General features: G+C 35.5%; 1 protein-coding gene across 6 annotated transcripts in view; it reads left to right on the top strand.

The window, feature by feature from the left end:
• Positions 1-15,407, top strand: part of gpr4 (G protein-coupled receptor 4) — a 50,528-nt gene extending 35,121 nt beyond the window's left edge. For 2 of the 6 annotated variants that reach the window (XR_015508698.1, XR_015508695.1), the window contains exons 2-3: positions 8,288-10,230; positions 11,075-15,407. Coding sequence is in view for 2 of the 6 variants with exons in the window: in XM_087283150.1 (XP_087139276.1) it covers positions 8,669-9,790 (1,122 nt within the window). In the remaining 4 variants the exon portion in view is untranslated. Of the gene's footprint in view, positions 1-8,287 lie in introns of all 6 variants that reach the window. The other 4 variants (XR_015508697.1, XR_015508696.1, XM_087283150.1 and 1 more) reach the window with 3 other exon arrangements.
• The last annotated feature ends 2,456 nt before the right edge of the window (positions 15,408-17,863 follow it).

Below are 17,863 nucleotides of genomic sequence, written 5' to 3'. Positions count from 1 at the left end.
TGCTTAAGGGAGCTAATAATATTTACCTTGAAATGGGTTTCAAAATATTTAAACCTGCTTTTATTCTAGCCAAAATAAAACAAATAAGCCTTTCTCCAGAAAAAAAATAATTAAAGGAAATACTGTTAAAATTCCTTGCTCTGTTAAACATAATTTGGGAAATTTTTTTTTTTTTTTTAATTCTCAGGGGGTCTATTAATTTTGACTTCAACTGATAATTGTTTTGAATAATCGTGATTACAATTATGACCAAAATAATCGTGATTATGATTTTTACCAAAATCGATCAGCACTACTGTATATGCAATTAAACATTTCTAATGGACTCTTTTTTACAAGACTGCTATGACGCGTTTAAAAGTCATCATAATCTTAAATCCTTGAAAGTTTTTAATATATGTATATTTTTAAATGTATGAGCATTTATATGTATTTCTTAATGTATTATATATTCTTTGCCTCAAATTACAAAAAACGAATTACCGCTTATGCGAGGTGTTTCGAATGCACTGACAGTACATTTGACATTGTTTTCTCTTCTGGCTGCCATTATCAGTCTCACACTATTTTTTCCTTTTTCTGAAAGTCTTGATCACACCATTGTGGCATTTATCTTTTATTATTTTAGCAAATAGGATTGTAAAAAAAATATTTGTTAAACCCTCCCATACATTGCACTCTGAGTTTACCCGAGTTTCACTATGGAGAAACCTGGAAATATGAAAAGGATCCATTTACATTTTCTAATAAAGTAAAGAAAAGTTAGAACATGTTTTATGTTTATGTAGAAAATATGTTTTTATACATATAGTCATATGCTTGGCTGATGTATTTAGTTGAAAAGCTCCATTTACACAGGTATTTTTCTAAAAAGCCGCATTTCCGATTATCTGCCACAGAATGAGTGCTTATTAACCAAGGTTTTATAAACTAATTTCGAGAGCATCACATGCTTTGATTTATCACAGCTGGTCTCTCATCAATAATCATCGATAAACCAATCAGATGAATCCAAGCCTACAATATAGCCTGCTTTATCTTACTTCCCTTTTTGAAGAATACCCCCTCCACCCCATCCCCCCTTTTCCTCCTTTACCTTGGGGGAACTCTCGAGAACTGTCTGATCTCGGACCACCTTTTATGCTAATTGAAAATGGCTCTCTCCCAGGACAGCATACCAAAACTGCTAATATCAAGCTGTAGACTTCAAGTGTGAACTCTTGAATTCTGAAAACGATTATTTATTTTTGGTAATTATTATTTTATTTTGGTTCATATTTTCAGTGACTGTTGTTAGTTTTGTTTAGTTTTACTTTTTTATGCATTCTTTTTTATACAATGTGTTTTTAACATTGGCATAAAAATTCTACAAACTTACAAAATTAGATCAACTTTTATATGTGTATACAGATTTTTTTTACAACAGTTTTTAACATCATATACTGTAAATGGGGTAAAGGAAAAAATGAAGAAAATAGAAATTCAGGGAAAAATTGTGGAAAATGTTACTGTTAGGCTTCAGTTGCTGTTTTCTTGTTAAAGTATTTAATATATGGGTTCCATGTTACATAAAAATTCATATGTCACATGAAATATAAAATATGTTACATAAAAAAAAGGTTTTTTAAATAAGGAAAGTCTGTTTTTTTTCAGTTTAGCTTACCTTTTAAATATACTGCAATTTGTTTACATTTTATTTCACAGTCCTTTAGTTTTAGTCTAGTTTTTTTTTGCTAAGATCTGTTGCACAGTCTTTTGTGCAATGCAAACTTTGAAATGTTCAAGATATCTAAATGCATGCAGACTGCTAATTTTTAACCTAAATCAAAATTTTAGCCAGTCATCTTTGTCTCCCTTAATCTGTCATCTCAAAGAAAAAAAAAAAGTTGGGTTGGTTTTACCTTTCCAGTGGTTTACATTCCTTTAAGTCTTTCTTATCCTGTAGTGCTTTTCATTTTTCTCTATTAAAGGATACATTGTTATCTGCCACTATGAGATATTGATATTACAGCAGAATGACAGATTGGATTAGGCTGGTGGTTTTAAGGCCTCTGCTGGCGTATTGGACACAGACACTGGCCTGAGGCAAGGCAGCAGACCTGTGATGTTATCTCATATTCCCTACTGATTGAAAAGCATCAGGATTGTAAGCAGTATCTAAAGACTCGTGACAGTGTGGGAGTCTGCGGCACCTGATCTGTTTGTTTCAGTGTTTTTGACTGAACGCTCTGATGGAGGGTGACTGGCATTACAAAAATGTTTATACCATAACCTTAGTCAGATATTGTGATCAAAATATTGTGCGGGTCAATTTTAGCTCTGGGTTCAGAGTAAAAATAGTTTGTGTTTATTTCCTAAATACTTCTTTCTTTCTGTTGGTTTGTCTTGCATATATCAAGTACTCCATTTGAATACTACTGTATTTACAGTACTTGTGTTCATAATCCTCCCAATTCAGCTACTTTTAGTCAAGGAAATGCATCTACAGTACTTAAATTCAATTCAGTTCAATTCAAGTTTATTTGTATTATTACTACATTACAGTCAAAATCAGAAAAGTTTTTGGAGTTGTGTATAGGTTAGACAGTATATAAACATAGTTAACCATCAGTTACTGTACAGGGGAAGCAAGCTCCATAGTCGAGGAACTGTGGACCTAAAAGATCTGGCACTCATTGTGCTTAATTGAGTGTGAGGTGGCACCAGGGAGAAAGAGTTGGCTGATCTAAGTGCAAGAAGGGGTATAAGTAAGGAGAAGTTCTGTGAGATTTTGAGGAGCAAGATCATGAAGTGCCTTGAAAGTGTGAAGTAGTATTTTAAAATCAATACAAAACTTTACTGGAAGCCAGTGAAGCTGATAAAGTAGTGGTGTGACATGCTCATGAGATAAAGTCCCTAGAGATGACATGAAATGCATGGTTCTGAACCAGTTGGAGTTTATAAAGAAGTTTAGAAGGAAGCCCAGAGAGAAGTGTATTACAGTAGTCAAGACATGAAGTAGGCGGAGACTAGGCATGGGCCGGTGTAAGATTCCGACAGTATGATAACCTTGGATAAAAATATCACAGTTTCACTATTTGGCAGTATTGTGATTACTGTTCTAAAATATGTTCTTTTTAAATGTCTGGGTAAAAAAACTAAAACTTTTTTTCTCTTTGAACACAAAATATTTTATTTTGAGAAATATTTAAAATATTTTGGAGCAGTAAACATGACAAACTAAATGATTCAAATGAATCATTGACTACTACTGTCCTCATTTGTTTCAAAAACAATGATTTCTTTACCATTTAAAACAGTATTTTGGAAATCTTTTCTGCTGGAGATACTGTTGTCTTAAAAAAAAAGTCAATAAAAAATCTAACACACACTTTAGGAACAGTATAGTAGAAGATTTAGGCGGTTTTAAAACCTTGACTTTTCCAAACCGCGATGTACTTTGAAAACGGTTATCATCCCATGCCTAGCGGAGACGAGTTATATTACACAGGTGGAAATATGCAGTATGTGTAATATTATTGATGTGGCCTTCAAATGAGTGTGTGCTATCCAAGATGACACCCAAACTACCTGCACAGAGGGAAAATTGTGCTATTATCAATGTCTATTGTAAAATTATCCACTTTCTTCAAAACACTTGTAGTCCCAAGGAGAAGGGCTTCAGTTTTGTCACTATTTCATTTTATATTAAATGTACAGTATGTGGTGTATTTCCAAAATGTCGATGTGTATAATACATGTTCAATAAAGTGTATTAAGTGTTTGTGTTGTCTTTGAAGTCCTCATAGGGTTGGCATCATCTCTTCTCAAGTTTTGGATCTGATTAAGCAGCTCTGCACAATCTCTAGAGGCCTCGGAAATGGCATTCCCTGGTGGAAACATAGAGCGAAGGAAAGAGAATTAGCATAGCTGCTCAGAGATAAGACATATTAATGTCAGCGTGAAGGAAGCATTTGAAAACATGCATTTATCTGTATGCTAAATTATGTGATCTATTCTGTATATTAGGGTTGTCACGATACTGGAATTCGGTAACAATCGATACTGAAATTTCAAAAACGTCCATTTCCCGCTTACATTTGAGCACTGTGAAGGTCATGAGTTCACCGAACTCACCAATGTTTACTGAGTGTAAACACTGATACAGCTACACTGGAGTTTTTCAAAGTCACGTCCATCAGCTGGTTATTCTATAAACTGACAGATGAGTGATTCGCTGATGAATCGCAGCTTTAAAACGCTCCAGTGTTCCTGTATCTGTGGTTACACTGAGTAAACAGCAGTGAGTAGTTTTAAATTGAGAGGGCGTGCCTGGATGTATTGTTTCAGCATCAATATCGCAATGTGTGTGTCGGCAATAATCACTTCTCATGAAATGCAGTTTTAAGTTTTTATAGTTATAGGTGAGAATATATGAGTCATTGCAATGTATAACTATAGCAAAGTGAAACTTTCCAACATCGTGTAGCTTTATTTTTAATCAATATGGAACTTAACAGACAGCCAGTGTAAAGAAAATACTTTAGTAAAAAACAAATAGAGTTTAATTAACATGTCTGTGTCAGCTAGAGCACATTTTCTTTCGGATTTGTATAATTTAAATGATGCAGTGGTACCTTCACTGTAAAACTCAAAAAGTTAAGGTAACTCAAACCATTTGAGGAAACCGATTACAACAAACCATTTAAGTAAAAAAAAAATCCTAATGAGTACTGTGAACCTAATCTATTTAGGTAAATGAAGCAATTTGAGCACAGTAAAACCCAATTAATGAAGAGAACTCAAACCAACTGAGTTCTGTAAAACTCAATAAGTTAAGGCAACTTTAACCGCTTGATGAAACCAATTGCTACAAACTGAGTTAAAAAACGAATCTATATGAGTACTGTAATTTTTCTCCATTTAAGTTGAAGTAATGAGATATTTAATTAATTCATTACCTTCAAAACTGAGTTCAAAACTCTTTTCAAATGAGTAGAATTATTTTTCAGGTAATTTGTAATTTAACTACACTCATTTCATTTTCAGTTGACTGCTTTACTGTGTTCTTAAAGTGTTTTTCATCAAAAAGAATTAAACTCCGTCATCATTTACTTACTCTAGTGTATCTTTAAACCTCTATTCACTTCAGTTTGATTCAATCCAAGTCTATTTGTACATTTCAAAGCAGCTTTACAGAAAGATTATCAGATGTTACTATGTCCATATTACAATAATGATCTTTATTATAGTGACATTTAGTGGCTTTTGTTATCATGATTAAAATATACAAAAAATATATATTTTTTTTTTACTTTTTATTAAGACTTTTTCTCTTTTTTTGGAAAAAAGAAAAACATCAGTTGAACAGTTAAGTAATATTTGAACCTTTTAACCAAAGAGACAGTGATACATGAATACAACAAAACATAAGTGAGGAAATAAGATTTGCCATGCATTGAAATATCAAATTTATAAAGGTTTTATTAAATATTGGAACAATTCCTAATATGAATTGCAATTAATTATTGAAACCTTAGAAATATGAAAGTGGTCATGAACTTAAACATATTCCAAAGAAAATGATGAGGTAGGATCGAATAGCAATTGCGTTTTGAAACGGTATTATTAGCTAATTGTATATGACTGAACTATGTTGACTATGGCTAATGATACTTTTGGGAAATGAACCTCTGGTTTTTGTTTCTCAAATGTTGTCTGCTGTTATCCCTAAAGCCTGAATCACACTGAGTCATTTCTCCACATTGTTCTGCTATTTCCTTTCAGCCTGCAGTTTAAATGACACTGACTTGTTTTGAAGTTATTAAATCACTATTAGTTACATTAAAAGTAAAGACTTCAAATAGCATGAGAAGCATTTTGTGAAGTGCTCACATTGATTATTTGGAGTGTATTTATTAATAATATAGTGCAGTCTCTTTTGTGATTTTGATCTACCGTATGGATACCAGTAGTTGCACATGCACAGATACCCAGTTAGTTTGCACCCCACCTTTGTAATTTATCTCCTCTGCCCAGCCAATTTCTCTGTGACTCTCTATAAACACTCCGAAGCAAACAGCAAGCTTGGTTTCTCTCCAGGCACTCTAGCTGTGGCACATCACTATGGTTTAATAATAACACCATTTACAAAAAGGCTGCTTGTCATCCTTGACGAGTGCACAGGAGCTGTGCGAATGACAAATGATGGAACCCACCAAGCAATTTTGTGTTTAAAAGACATGTAATAGATGTCCAAACACTGATGTATGGCTAAAACAAGGCTAGATTTGGGCTGTTAGTGAAAATTTTAAAGATGTCTAAAAATAGTGCAAAAATAGGTGTCATTAAATAGAAAGATTAGAGAGACGTCACGTGTAGTCATTTATTCCTGTCGATTTATTAGTCTATTTTTGAGCTATTGTTAGACCTAGCTTAGTTTTAGCCTGGATGTCTAGATGTCTTTTAACACACAAAACAAAAATTCTTGCTAAAGAAGTAGAACTAGGCCGATAAACGATATTATATTGAGTTACAATAAAATGGATGTAATAACAATGACAAGCTCTTAAGCTCTTTATTACTCAATATTGATCCAAGAGCCAATCACACAGCAGAAATGTGCAACAATGAGAATCTAGAAGTGTATTCATATTAGAGATGTACCAAATTGTTGGCCGCCAAAGATTTATCATCTGAAAATATGTTATGCCATTTGATGGACCCTCTAATTATTGTTGCTTTAGCCATTGCTTGGGTACTCTTTTAAATCTGGAAGCATTAACATATGTTTTATTTTTATTTTTTATTAACAAGAACCAGTATGTACAGAAAAAAAACACAAAGCATACATAATTATCAAATGTATTATGTATTATGCATAAAAACATTTTTTTTTTTTGCAAAAATTTTAAAAGAGGAGCAAATATTAACTGTTTTAATTTATTTTCTAGTTTTAGACTTAGAAATCACTTTTATATACATTTAAATGTTTTTTTCTTGCACCATGAAGAGAGATTTGCTTTTGGCAAACTTGGATTTATGCATGTGAAATTTATATAATAATAAAATAAAGTTTATAATAAAACCAGCATCTTTAAAAGAGCAACCCTTAACTTAATAACCCCAAATCACATGTTTATAAGATGAGGAATAAGATTTTAATATTATGAGCAATAAAAGCTTCAACATTAATCCAAAAAAGTCAAGTATATTGGCAAGACCGAAATAAATGTGAAATACTTTCATTAAAGCTTTCACAAAAACAGCATTCTAACTCCATATCAATTTAAAATTTTTGTAGAAATATTTTTATGAATAAACTATGAAGTAATTTAAATTATATTGATTTAGCCTTTGTAATAAAAAAATTGAGCTAATGACCATACTTGTGTCCAGTTAACATTATTAAAGATATTGTTCCAGTAAAAATCAACATATGATATAGACGTAAGATTTCTATTAAGATTAAAGATCTAATTTTGTGATTATAAGGCTTAAATCTAAAGGAACAGATAAAACCGACTGAGGTCTGTTCAGGTTTAGCAGGACAAACAGAAAGCGCTGATGTGCATTAACTTTTATTAAAATATATATCGTTATCGTTCAATATGGAAAATAATTATCGAGATTGCAGTTTTACCATATTGCCCAGCCCTACTAGAAATCCAAAGTGGAAGGAATTTGTATCATTTTTGATTTGTTTGAAAATGAATAGTATCAAAGGCATTTTAAATGAGAAATATAAAATTATAAATTTTTTTAAGTTAAACTAATACTGCATTATTAGATAAACATATTCATTTAACGTCTGAAAGTGTGTATATAAGGAATGCTGTGTTAATCTGACAGGTTTAGTAACCGAGGCTTGTATGTGCAATAAGCATAGGTCAACTTTCCAGCCACAATATTATGCTCTGTTTATTCTATATCATATTTCCTCATGTACAGCTACATATAATCTGCTTGATCTATGGAAAGAAAACATATCTTTGACATGCTAAGTCTTGCACAAACGCTTGTTCAGAGAGAAACCTCAGACTAGAGATTCTGTTCCAGCAGATATAAACCTTGGAGAACAAGATGAAGCATTGTAATGACTGTTAATTCAATCAAACTCCAAATAAACAGATGCAAATACGAGGATGACCAAGGTTAGGGGTGGGAAGAGAAAAACATACAATCAATGCATCACAGAGCCAATCTAACAAATACACATCACTGCCCTGGAAAAGACATTTGGGAACAATTTCAAACACTGCAGTGAGTATTTCATAAAGCCTTCAACTCATGTTATTCTCTTTTGCAGATGGGTGTTGTTGGACAGACCAAAGAAGATTAGTCATTGTGTGATCTTCAGAGATGGTGTTGACCAGTTTCGACTTCTAAAAATAACCCTGACCCTACCTGAAACTGCTCCATGGTGATTGTTTGACTAGCATTAATGACTTGTTGTCTTGTTGGCATGTCTTTGATCTCTGAGCTCTCTGAAAGGTTAAAAAACCAGCCATGAAATGCAGTAGAGACATGTGACACATCAGGCCCACCATGCTCGACTGTAGTGGGCTACAGTGTTATCGTCACAGTACGATACATGAAAGTTCAACAGAAACCTCTTGACTTTTTTCTCCTTTTTAAACATGGCTTGAGTTGGGACCAAAGACACCTCAGCCATTGCTGATGATTACTGATGGCAAGTCTCAGAGGAAGTGAGACCATGTGCAACATCACAACCTCATGCAATGTTGACTCAAACATAGACCAGTTCTTCCAGCCTACGCTGTATATTATTGTCATCGTCCTTGGCTTCCCTACCAATTGCATGGCCCTGTGGGCTGCTTACATGCAGGTAAAGCAGAAGAATGAGTTGGGGATCTACTTGATGAACCTCTCGATAGCAGACCTCTTGTATATTACCACTTTACCACTTTGGATAGACTATTTTGTCCACCATGATAACTGGATCCATGGTCAGGTGTCCTGCAAACTTTTTGGTTTCATCTTCTACACTAACATCTACGTCAGTATCGCCTTCCTCTGCTGCATATCTGTGGATCGTTATTTGGCGGTAGCTCATCCCCTAAAATTTGCTAAAGTCCGTAGGGTCAAAACAGCTTTACTGGTCAGCGCCATTGTGTGGTTAACCGAAATCGTTGCTAACTCTGCGCCTCTGTTCCATGACGAACTCTTCCAGGACCGATTCAACCACACCTTCTGCTTCGAGAAGTATCCTATGGAGCCCTGGGTTGCTGGAATGAACCTTTACCGCACTTTCCTTGGCTTCCTAGCACCTTGGGGCATAATGCTGGCCGCGTACAGAGGCATCCTAAGAGCCGTACGTGGTAACGTTTCCACAGAGCGACAGGAAAAGGCCAAGATTAAGAGGCTGGCCCTCAGTTTGATCCTCATCGTCCTCCTGTGCTTCGCTCCCTACCACGTCCTCTTGTTGTGGCGCAGTGTGCTCTTTCTCATCAACCCCTGCGACTGTGGTGGCGAGGAAAACTTGTTTGGTGCTTATCATGTGACTCTAGCGCTCACCAGCCTCAACTGTGTGGCGGACCCCATCCTCTACTGTTTTGTCAACGAAGGGGCCCGTCATGATGTGGGTCGAGCCCTTGCTACCCTCTTGGGACTCTTCCAACGGGGCAAAAGCCCAGAAACTCTCATGGGAGCATCCATCACAGTGGAGACACCTCTGGCAGTGAAGAAGCCTGATTTCTACAGCGAGGTCAAAACGAATGCCTATAAAAATGATATTGAAGTGCTCAAAGACGAATGCCTTCAGATGACCATTCTCAGTGTTAAAAAGTGAAGCTTAATGCCATTGCAACATACAGCAGCCCCGAAAAGTCCCACATAGAAATCTGATATATGTCAATATATGCAAATGACATAAAATTTCATACTTGGATTTTACCTATATATGTCATATATGCAGCGAATATTCCAAAATATCGCCAAAATATTGGCTATTTTTTTCTCAATCATTTGTATAACAAATATGTTACTATACGTTCAGATATATTAGTTGTTATTCTATATAAATATATGTTTAATTATATATAATGTATTTGAACATATATGTACATATTTATAATCTCAGTTGTTGGGGGAAAAATATATAAAGGCAGCTATTTTTGCAATTTTTTTAAATATATGTTGCATATATGACTTATTTTTATTTATGTAAAATCTAAATATGAAATCTTATGTCATATACACTACCTGACAAAAGTCTTGTCGCCTATTCAAGTTTTAGGAACAACAAATAATAACTTGACTTGTAGTTGATCATTTGGTATCAGTGATATAAGTGGCTTATATGAAAGGCAAAGGCCTCTAGATTACACTTATTTTACCAAAATAAAATATGATCATGCCTTGATTTTTAATGATTTAATTAGGACAGTAAAGTCTGACTTTGCTTAAACAAAAGTCTGGTCACTTAACAGAAATAATGTAAAGTATAGAATATAAAGTCATGGTGCAGTGGGAAAAGAATTAATATTGTGTCTGACTCTCATGAGTTTGGAAGACTGCATCCATACATCTCTGCAATGACTCAAATAACTTATTAATAAAGTCATCTGGAATGGCAAATAAAGCCTTCTTGTTGGACTCCTATCAACATTATTTGGATTCATCTTCAATGCCTCCTCCTTCATCTTCCCCCAGATATGCTCAATAATGTTCATGTCTGGTGATTGGGCTGGCCAATCCTGGAGCACCTTGACCTTCTTTGCTTTTAGAAACTTTGATGTGGAGGCTGAAGTATGAGAAGGAGCACTATCCTGTTGAAGAGGTTGCCTTCTCCTGTGGTTTGTAATGTAATGGGCAGCACAAATGTCTTGATACCTCAGGCTGCTGATGTTGCCATCTATTCTGCAGATCTCTTGCATGCCCCGATACTGAATGTCTACCCAAACCATGATTTTTCCTTTACCAAACTTGACTGATTCCTGTGACAGTCTTGGGTCCTTGCGAGTTTCAGCAGCTCTTCTGCAGTATTTGTGATGGTTTGGAGGCAGTTCAACAGACGATTCTTCAGAAAAATCTGCCTTCTGCCACTTTCCCAAATGATCAATTAGAAGTCAAGTTATTATTAGCTGCTCTTACAATTGAGATTGACAACAAGACTTATGTCAGGTAGTGTATGTAGTTTGCATATATTTCCATATGTCAGACTTCTATATGGGGTGAACACCACACTTAAAACTCTTATAAATTTAACTGATATTAGCAAAATATTAAACCAGGTATCATCTGCAAATGCTGATAGAGCTTTTGTGAAAAAAAAATTCGAGTTTGTTTTGTGAGCCATTTTGTCAGTCACTTTTAAAGTCCAAAATGTATTTCCGTTTTGACGGGAATGCTTACGCGCTGAATGTCTCATAGTGTGCATGAACACAGGCACTTGACCATAGGCACTGTAGAAAGTATTTTCTTGTCCAGTGTCTGTGCTATTTCTTTCCAGAAGTTATGACTGATAATGATGTAATTGAAGGCATTAAAGCAAGAATTGTGTGTCTCTTAATCCCCTCATTGACACATTTCTTGTAGTTTGTTTGTTGTTAATGTCATGTCTCTCCATTGTTTTTTTAACAGACCAGACACTGTTGCCACCTTCATGGACAAACTAACTAATTTTAAAAAATGTGTACATGTGTGAGTTCCGCCTAATTTGATTATTCATGTACTATGCTGATGCTGAATTTTCAGTCATACACACTGCATGTGTACCCCAATCTACCTATAAAATTGAAGTATAATTTGAGCTTAGATGATTGTAAAGTAACCTCATGTTTAATTCACAGTAGTTATAACCGTGTTTCACTAGTGCTGTCTACACTGGATATGACCATTTACTGTTGCGGTCACCAGTCTTGCTACTGGAGGGCCAGGGTTCTTGCAGAGTTTAGCTCTAACTTCCTTTAAGTTTCCATTATAGACCGTTTAAAGAGATGTAAACAGAAACAACAGTCTCAGTATATTTCCTGTTTTACGTTTTTAATTTCTATAGCTTCAGAGAATCCAAAAAGATCCACACGTTGATAAATAATTTTATAATAGCTGATTCAACAATAGGTTATGATTGAATCGCCTCTTGTTACAGTTATGAATCAGTTTAATAACAAGCAGGAAATGTTCATTGGCCACCACATTGAAATGGTCTATACCTTCTAAGACCTTTATTAGCTTGTTGAGGTGTGTTTGATTGGGTTTGAGCTAAACTCTGCAGGACACCGGACCTCCAGGACAGAGATTAGTGACCCCTGATTTACTGTATGTTACGTATCATAGAGATTATCTGCACTGAAATTGTTATGTTGAGTTTACAGCAAATGTGGGATTAAGTATTTACACAAGTAAATTACACACAAATTTGTGATAATAACTCAAGGCATATAACTCGAAATGCATCAGAAGTTGGGCAGAATTTGCCTAAATCCCTTAAACAAAATATCTGCTTGAGCGGAAAAACATCCTGTGAGTAAACTAGAGAAAGTGATGCAGTGCTCCATGTGTGGTGTGATCTCAGCATTACAGTAATGGCTTCTGTCATACTGCACCGATGACACCATTTGGTGACATGTATGACAAATGTATATCAAAGTCCTGCCCAAACTCTTGTAGATTACAAGTAACGTGAGTTATGTAATAATATTACTTTTTTAACTAAAAACGGGTTACTTAAAAAAAAGTAATAATATTTGTGTTACTTTTTTGAAAATGTAACGAGAGCTACTTTTTAGTTTAATTAATTAGCTTTAAATTAAAGTAGTCACAGTAAATCATACAGTCAATAAGAGAATGCGTATCAAAGAAAAGGCAAATAATACAAAAAAAGCTAACACATTGCAGAAAACTTTCAATAATCTGCATATACAGCATGTAGCTATGGGGTCAGGAAGTTCTCAGATAACATTATGCTAAAATATTTTTGTTTGACATGTTTTTTTTTAAAGGTGGGCGACGCAGTGGCGCAGTAGGTAGTGCTGTCACCTCACAGCAAGACAGTCGCTGGTTCAAGCCTCGGCTGGGTCAGTTGGCAGAGATTCTTACTTTAGTTATCTTCGCCTTGAAGAATCTGACTTCCACACTTACTCCTCCACCTTTCCCTTTATATGGGGGTTTAGTGATTAGCACTGTAGCCTCACAGCAAGAATGTCACTGGTTCAAATCCTTAACAGGCCAGTTGTTGTTTCTGAGTTGACATGTTCTCCCCGTGCTTACGTGGGTTTTCCTGGGGTTCTCCGGTTTCCTCCCATAGTCCAAAAACATATGTCTTATGTGAATTGATCATTCTAAATTAGCACCATAGTCAAGCTCTTAACCAGCAGTATGTTACTGAATAGCAGTTTATAATCTGTCATCAGCCCTAAAAAAGGGGAGTGAGTCTACCTGAGCTCAAACTCCCCTGCAAATGAAAGAGAGCCACAGGCTCGAGGATGAGCTCAGGACTCCCTCCCGGGACAGCATGCCAAACTCACTTTATAATTAATCATCAACCATGTGTGAACTCTTGAAAGGTAAATGAAGGTGTAGGTGTAAGTTCTGAAAGAGATCAAGCCTCAGTCAGGTAATAAAAAGTAATAAAAAAGTAACTCAAAAGTAACTTAATGCATTACTTGCCATAAAATGTAACTAAGTAACGCAACTATAGTTACTTTTTTGGGGAGTAACTCAATATTGTAGTGCATTACTTTCAAAAGAAACAACCCAATTTATTCCATATTCCATCAAATCGCTATCTAAAAGCAAACTTTAAAGAAAAAAACATTTGAACATTGATCATTGTGAACAGCCTAAATTGTAAAATTGGCTCACATCTCATTCATTCATTTACATGGGGTTTAAGTCGTTTATTGCAGCCAGACACCAGGGGGCGATCAAAATATTTTGGATTCATTTGCTTCAATTTTTAGGATTAGTGGAGTGTACACAATGCATAAAGCTCAACATATACTTCATCTAGCCTCATTTTGTGACGGTGTCTGTGGATATCAGCAAGCAGCCTGTGCTGAGAAGTATACCCAGGCCTTAAAAGTTGTACAAATGTAAACATTAACATTTTTTTATTTTTTTTTAGAAACTGTGCTTGTATGATCTTTGTCTAAAATAACACTCATTGATTCGATTTTTTTCAAGTACTGCAATAACATTCACATGTTTAAGTGTGACTTTAATGGATAGTTCACCTAAAAATTGGAAAATGTTTCATTTATTCAGCCTCATGTCTTTAAAAATATAATTTTTTTTTGAAGTCATGGGCTGCGTCCGAAACCGCCTACTACTCAGTAGGTACTGCATTTGAATTTAAACGTACTACTCGGCCGTTAGAAAAGTATGTTTTATACAGTATGAATGTGAAAAGTATGAATGGAATTCGGACGTACTAAATCCGCCATTTTGTCATGGTCACATGACCTACCTGCGTCAGTTGCGTCGCCTCACTTCCATTCATGATTTCTCTTACGGGGCATTATGGGATAGCGCAGCATGCATGGGATGCGCACTTCAGAATCTCGCCGGAAGTAGTAAGTCATCTGGATACTTCTCGCCTGATTTTCGAATTCTATGAATTCGGACATACTACTCGGCTCGCATACTGATTTTAGCGTACTATATAGTATGGTAGTATGCGGTTTCGGACGCAGCCATGTTGTTGAAAGTCAGTGTATATTTTTCTCCATACAATTATGAATTAAGTTTTATTTTGGACTATCATTAGAAAATCATAAGACATAAAAGAACAATTTTATGGAGAAAAAGAACTGGAAAAAAATGGGCAAATACTACATTTTTATTTTTGGGTGAACTATCCCTTGAAGTATACATACTTTTGGGGGCCGCTGTATATAAACGTACACTTTCTGAAGATCCAACAGCTACTGTATGTGTGCCTAGACTTTCAACCAGAAACACTATGATAAGGATTTTTCGATGAAAGCAAAGTGTTTTTGTCAAAGTCGCTTGTCCTTTTTGAATGTTTTCTCTGTTCATGCCTGCTGTTTGTGTCTGTTCTTATTGTATTTGTAGGAAATTATTTTCTACTGTCCCCATTTTGAAATTACTGTTTGTTTTAAGTCCAATTATTTATTTCCCCCTTCCTGTCACAGTCAACACAAACATCAACTGAGTTGTTTTACTGTACGTCTCAATGTGCATCTTAATGTGCTGTATAAAGTCTTAGGAAGACTCTGTGCAGAGTCGGCCATCTCTTTGACATACTTTCTGTCTGGTGGCCCAAAGATAACCAAAATGAAAACTATTCCCAAAACAATGGGCTTTGCTGTTGTTTACATTTTTTTTCTCTTCAGGTGCCCTGTTTCAGACTACCAAACTCCAAGCCCTGAATGTCAGCAGTGGAAAGTGCAATGTAATGGATTCTCTGTTATGCCAAAATAAAATACATGTCAGTCGTTGTACTGTTGTGTAGTGCTCAGCTTTTTTTTCTCAAGGCAGTTCTAGTTGAATGATTTCTTTATTAACAGATGTTCTAGACTGAAGTAATGGCGGTACTGTACATAAATAAAACATGTGAAAGTTGTATTACATTATGTGCTCTGAAGGTCATTGGAATTAAGCTTTATAACCTAAAGATAAAGTTTACATCTGATTATGTTCCTCTATATACATTTCTGGAGAGAGCAAAATACATCCCAGTAGCTAAGTATTTTTTATTTTTTTATTATTATTTTTTTTTTTGCAGTTGTTGTTTTCGCAAATCTATTGAAGGCCGCTGTGTATGTTTTATCAGATCTTAAATTTTTCTCGTGAGTGCCATTTCCACCTGCTGGTCTTATGTAAATCCACCAGAGGCCGCTGTCGACTGACTGATTTACTGACTGACCAACTGACCAAATCCCCAACCCTCTCCCTTCCCTAAACCCAACCAATAGTGTTTTAAAAAGCACAGATTGAGCTGCCCAGCCACTTCCCTGAACCCAACTGCAGTTTTTTAAAAAGCAATCCAGAAAAAGAAAAGCCCCCAGATTTTTACCAGGTTTTGAGATTTTACCACATTCTCACCCTGTTATTTACTTGTTTATTTTATCTTTTGGCTTTTGTTTTTATCTTACCTGTTTTCTGGAACAGTTTTTTTATCGGACTCGAACCCTGTTGTCATGATCAACTCCGCTCTGCATCTCAAGTTTGTCGACATACATGTCTAGCTACCGGACAAACTGGTCACAGCAGTAAAGTCGTCCATGTGGAGGTAAGTGGCCAGCTGGTAAGTGAGAAAAGGAATGTTGTCATACCACCCCGTAGCATTCATTTTAAAGATGAAGTGCAGCCATACGTAGCTCTGGCTACATAATTCGTGATCTCCAGAAATGTATATACAAAGGGCTACATTTTTAGAATGTTGCCGTTTATACACGGTCGTGCAATCCAGGGCAAAACTTGAGAAAATTGTAGTCATTGTAACACGGCTGTTCACGTGTAGATGTTTTATCACAGATGACATCACTTACTGGCCACTGTAAAGAAGAATCAAGCTGCTCGTAGCGCGTCTCAGCCGATTAATAGAGCAGAACTCCAAGCTGCCAGTAAAATGCTCAAGGGGAAACCCGTACATATTCTGTAAACACACTGCTTTATCTCCAAAATATTTATGTATGCTAAGAAGTCTGTTAATTCCAGTTTGTATAACAAACTGAAAGTTAATCTTTCTGCACGAGTGATCTGTTTTTGTCTCTTTCAGTGTGAAAAAAGATCCTTTGAAGAGTTCAGATGCAAAAACGAGGATGTGTCTGAAATTTTCTCCTAAAATGAGCTTTTTTTCAGCCTCCTGGGTTTTTGTTTAGTTGCACATAGAGGTTTTGCATATGAACTCTTCATTTGTAAAGATGTTTGCTCTTGCTAATGATGCAGCGAAGGTTTGTTCAGATAACTATATAAGCATTCACACCGGTCCATGAAACTGATTTTTTATTATAAGCATGAAGTTTTGTGTCTGGCTAGTGACTACTTAAAACAGCCTGTTCATTCCAAATTAACCCTCATGTAATTTCAAACAGATGACTTTCATTCATATTAGTAACACTAAATCTGTGAGATTTTATTGCTTCCACTGTAAGTGCAGGCAAAAAAACTAAACCGATGGTTGAAATATACAGGGTGTCCGTAGGGTCTTTAAAAGTATTAAAAATGGATAAATCAATTATGACAAAATGAAGGTCATCAAAAAATATTAAAAGTCTTTATTGAGTTATTAACTTTTTTCTGAGCGTTGTCCAAAGTGTTTGACTCCAAAAAAGCATAAATATATATATTTTCCTCCTAATATTAACAATGGCGTGCTTGATTCGATTGATTCGGGTCAAGGAGCGTCTGGCCAAGCTCCTCCGTCCAGGTCATGTCACGTAATTTGCGACAAACGTGGGAAGGTGATGTGACACTCTCCACATGTAGCGAAACCATAGAGCAAAACAGACGGCAAAATGGAAAAATGTAAGTTTGCGTACTCCTGGTGAATGACGAGTTTAAACAGTGGCTGAAGCCTGTCGCTGAAAACAACCACGCAATTAATTCTTTCAAGCTTTGTTTCTTCGTTCTGTTGCATAGTTGTGCTCCATTTATTTTACTACAACTGTTTATTAACAACTGTTTATTAAGTTAAAAGTTTGATACTGATTAGAATTTTAAGTGGCGAAGAGGACTTAAAATGCTCTGAGAAGGTCTTTAAAAAGTCTTAATAATGTAATGAAATTACCTTTAGGATTCCTGCATATATACAGTACCATGCACCTTCATTTGAGTCCAGCTGGGTTTGATTATACTGGTTGAACCTGATTAGGAAAGCCACACACCTGTCTGTATAAGAACTTACAGCTCACAATGCATGTCAGAGCAAATGAGATTCATGAGGTCAAAGGAC

This window comes from Danio rerio, chromosome 15 (genome assembly GCF_052040795.2).
Source record: "Danio rerio strain M-AB ecotype USA chromosome 15, GRCz13ab, whole genome shotgun sequence".
Lineage (NCBI taxonomy): Eukaryota > Metazoa > Chordata > Actinopteri > Cypriniformes > Danionidae > Danio > Danio rerio.
Note: the sequence above shows the minus strand (reverse complement) of the source record. Positions and strands in the feature narration are given on the sequence as shown.